Source organism: Parasteatoda tepidariorum, chromosome 7, assembly GCF_982258835.1.
Source record: "Parasteatoda tepidariorum strain Cologne lab strain chromosome 7, Ptep-v5.0, whole genome shotgun sequence".
NCBI lineage: Eukaryota > Metazoa > Arthropoda > Arachnida > Araneae > Theridiidae > Parasteatoda > Parasteatoda tepidariorum.
In genome coordinates this window covers 113,304,948-113,309,201 of record NC_141761.1, presented here as the reverse complement: position 1 = coordinate 113,309,201, position 4,254 = coordinate 113,304,948, and the positions used below count along the sequence as shown (strand labels likewise).

At 34.3% G+C, this 4,254-nt stretch overlaps 1 protein-coding gene across 1 annotated transcript; it reads right to left on the bottom strand.

Annotated features, from left to right (window-relative positions):
• Positions 1 to 279: 279 nt before the first annotated feature.
• On the bottom strand, positions 280 to 4,254 carry LOC147807403 (splicing factor 3B subunit 2-like). Its single transcript, XM_087168489.1, has one exon. The coding sequence runs from the start codon at positions 4,224 to 4,226 to the stop codon at positions 2,211 to 2,213; it is 2,016 nt and encodes a 671-aa protein (XP_087024615.1). The 5' UTR covers positions 4,227 to 4,254; the 3' UTR covers positions 280 to 2,210.

The following is a 4,254-nucleotide window of genomic DNA, read 5'->3' as shown; positions in this document are numbered from 1 at the left end:
ATGATTTGAATACAATTTTAATCACAGTTTAAAAAGGTACATATATATTTGCCTGTATTAAGAATTTATATCTAAACACAGAAAAGAATTTAAACTAAAAGTTTCAATTTTTTAAACTAATAGTTCCTTATTTTATGCATAAAATATTCATATTAAAAACCATTTTTATAATTTATATTGATTTTATAACGAGTTGTAAATATGGATTTGTTTTTCAAAATGTTTATTGATCTGTAATAAAACATTAAGAGAGACTAAACTATAAATTAATTCCTTAAATGAAAATTGAATTATTTATTAAGATAACACTGATTACAGGAAAACAAATGTGCTCAGAAAAAGAAATAATTGACTGCATAAAAGTACCAAAATAATCAAACTATGAGTGTAAACAGTAATGGCACATTTACTGGAATAAAAATGACAAACAATATTGCTAAACACTTACATGTGTGTGTATGTATACATACACAATTACCTTAATTCAATTCAACACTTTATAAGGATTGACTTGGGAAATTTATTTTGGGATTAAACTTGGTATGCAAGTAAAAATCCAGCAGATTTTACAAAATAATATAAATTTCATGATAATTGTTGCATAATGTACTAAGTATTATACGCATAGGGAATTTTAGGTATTCTTATAGTCATTAAAATAGAAAAACTGCAATATTTGCCTCTTATGATTAACATTAAACATACTTGAAATGCTATGTATAATGTTTACACATAATTTCGAATCTTAATAGGTATCTAATTCATCAAAGATAGTTATAATTAATTTAAAGAGATTTCTGAATATAAATAAACTGAACATTTCCAGGATCTGTCCAGGGTAAATTTACTACCATTTAGCAGTACCTTCACAAATTCAACTTGAGGAAAAACATTAGTTTCACAAAATACTTTTAGAAAAGCAAGTTATAAGATTCTTCTCCTTGCCTCTTTAAAAATTTATTTTAATTCCCCCCCCCCAAACGATAAATCTAGGGTTAATGAAGCATTTCGACTTCCAACGGCACCCTCTCATGGATTGCTATTGTGACATAATAGAAGAATTCACTTCCCACTCTGTTTGTAACAACACTTTTTCTACCCATGCCGGGTTGAGATAGGATCAGATGGTGCGCTATAATAAGTCTAACCGGTCACTTATGCCCTATTATAGCAACCTTTTTCCCCCCCACAGAGTTTTCAAAATGAAATGACGATGCTCTACCTGCAAACTTCACAGGAAGTTGAACTATTATCTCTATTCTATACAGGGTATCTGCTATATTTTCACATTCATGATTAATTCCAAGAATTTTTCACGACCTAACAAAGTTACTATTTACTCCACAAAAACACAATAAATTTAAAAAAGCATTATAACATTAATTGAAATGATAGTTATAACCAAAACTGTTATACTCTACATCTTCCTATTTATTAATTTTAAACTTAAAAAACAGAATAAAGAAAGAGTTAAAGCAATAAAATGGCTGGAAAAAAAATACAAAAGCAAATAACTAAATGCTATCAAATATATGTAGTTATTTAAAACTGTTTTATTTCCTCATTACAGTAAGTGTAATATAAAAAGCCTTAACTAGAATATTAAATTGATAAAATAAAAAAATTCTGAGATCACAGAAGTTTAAAAGATAATTCGCTCGAGAGATGCTTTTTCTTTCATTTTTTGAAAGAACATCATAATTTTCAAAGAATATGATAAAAACTTTTTATATTTTAATAAAATATGACTGTTAGTGGGGATTTAGTTATAAACTTAGATATTCAGAACACTGTGAAATTGGGGGGGGGGGGGAATTCCATTTTAAAATTAGATTTTTCGGCAACCTAAATCAATGACTCTCTGATTTTTTTAAAAAAAAATAGTTACAACCATGATACTTCATGACAAATTTTGTTCAATACCGAAATTCATAACTTTTCAAGTGCATAGATACACTGGGTAGATCACGCTTTGAGTGATCACAATTTTTTAAAAGATGAAAATAAAAAACAAAATTTCCTGCATTTTCGCAGTTTCTAAAGAAAAACTCAAAATTCCCAACAATTTTGGTTGATTTTTAAATTCCCTGTGGAGCGGCAACAGTGCTTAACTATTCTTTGCCCTTTAAATTACCCAATGATTTGTTTCCTAAAGAAATATGAAGAACTTATGTACAAAGGGTTATGTTATCTTCCAAACCACATGAAACTCAAAATTTGAATTCTTTGCATTTTTTGGGAGGTTTTGCACTATCAAGTTGTTGCTTCTTACGCTTGCTTTTCTGAAGTGCAGCGTGTTCAGCCACCATGTCGCTCAAATCTTCTTCTTCCAACTGCGTCTGTTGTTCTCTCATCGTCTGTTCATACCTTGCAGCCATAGCAATGGTGTCCATTTCCAATTCACTTGGATCTAAAGCTACTTCAATACCTTGGGGTGGAAAAGACTCAGTACCAGATGCTTTCAGCTTACAACCCGGAATCTCTGCGGCTACCTCATAAGTATGGGTGGACCCCATCATAGCCGCACCAACACGCTCAGTTTTCTTCTCTGGTAATATAGTATAAAGAGTAGGCGCTTCACCGCCCTCCGATTCCACTTCAACTTTCCTCTTACGAAATTCAATCATATCGGGTGTTTCCATTCCAGCTGGAATCGAGCTAAATCCATTAGGGGTGATAAGCCCTTCAGCTGGAGTGACTAATCTAGTCTCATCTTCCTCGTACTCATTTTCTTCCTCCTCTTCGTCTTCTTCTGAAGACTCTGTTTTGAGTTCGCCCCACAGAGTGTGATCAATTTCTTCCTTTTCAATGTGAGATTGGTTGTCTAATATCTGTGTACCAAACACATCGCCGTAGAGAAGCCGGCCAGTCCCGTCAATAGGCGGCTTACCCCAACCGCCTGCGTGGTAACCAAAGGAGCAACCGTCAGGGATAGGTGCGGTAAGTCCGGGAATTTTCAAGTAAGGGTAAGAAGGAGGGGGTCCATAACGCTGCATAGCAATTAACCACGGTGGGGGGCATTTGTTCAAATGTGGTCCGGTGGGCATTCCTAAAGCAGTCCGCAGATCTTCACTTAAATCGCCAGGTTTTTTCTCTCTCAATCTAGTCTCAAATTCTTTTCCCTCGTAGTACAAGTCCCCGTGAATAGTCATTTTCCGCTTTGTCTGCCATTTAAAAAAGGCATCGTGAAGCTTTTGATAATCCATGTCGATTTTGCCTAATTTCGGTCGTACTCTTTCCCTCACTTTAGCCTTCATGGTTTTTTGATATTTTTCCTGCAGGGCTTGCCTGGTCTCCATTATGCCGGTTCGCTTAATAAAGTCTGGTAATTCAAACGCAGGTTTTTCGATACCACGCTTTCCCTGTAAATATTTACATTTGAAGCACCAATGACGAGGAACTGGCACAGTATTACGAGACGCTTTTAAATGTAGTAAAAGAACAGGGTCTTTAGCTGTGACGTCATGAATTTCAACCAATTCTGGGCGATTCACTTTTTGCTTAAGCTCAGCGACAGACATCCGGCTTAACTTTTTAAGTTTTCTTTTAGAAAGCTTTGGCTTTTTTTCTTCAAGTTTGTCATCTTTCTCATTATCATCACCTAACTCCACTGGTTTCCTTCTTATAGCCATAGGAATAAACATTTCTTCGTTTAATGTATTTTTCCCAGCGTCTGCACCAACTTCGTTTTCTTTTTCGCCTTCAGTTAGTTTGAACTTCTCAAATATTTTCATAAACTGGTGATATAATGGATCAGAAGTATCGATTACCTCTATAACATACTCTATATCGACATCAACAACAGAGTCTCTCTGCGAATGCTTATCTTGAAATTTTAACATTGGATTTTGACTTTTAATTTGTCTCTTCTTTTTCTTTTTCTTGCGTCGTTTGATCTTAGAATCTTTCTGCTTTTGAGAAGCAACCTCCTCCTCCTCCACATAATCCTCATCGTCCACTGATACCAAATTTACCACAGGTGCTTTAGAAACTTGAGTTCTCTCTGCATTTGGAGATAGCACAGTGTCAGGATCGATTCCTAATTCTTGTGCTCTTACAGTTTTGAGAGCAAGCACTTTTTCTAAGGCTTGAGGCAATTTAAAATCAGAAACATTTTCACTTGTGTCCATTGAATCTGAAATTTCAATGGTGGCTTCTGTTTCAGATTGTTTACTCACTGAATTGTCAATGTTTCCATGAATCTGATTTTCTGATGAAGCCATCATGTTTGAAAATAATAAGAGTTGAGTTGTC

Bases quoted from the DNA above. Each gene is read 5' to 3' on its own strand.
- LOC147807403 (XM_087168489.1), bottom strand. From the start codon at position 4,226: ATGATGGCTTCATCAGAAAATCAGATTCATGGAAACATTGACAATTCA.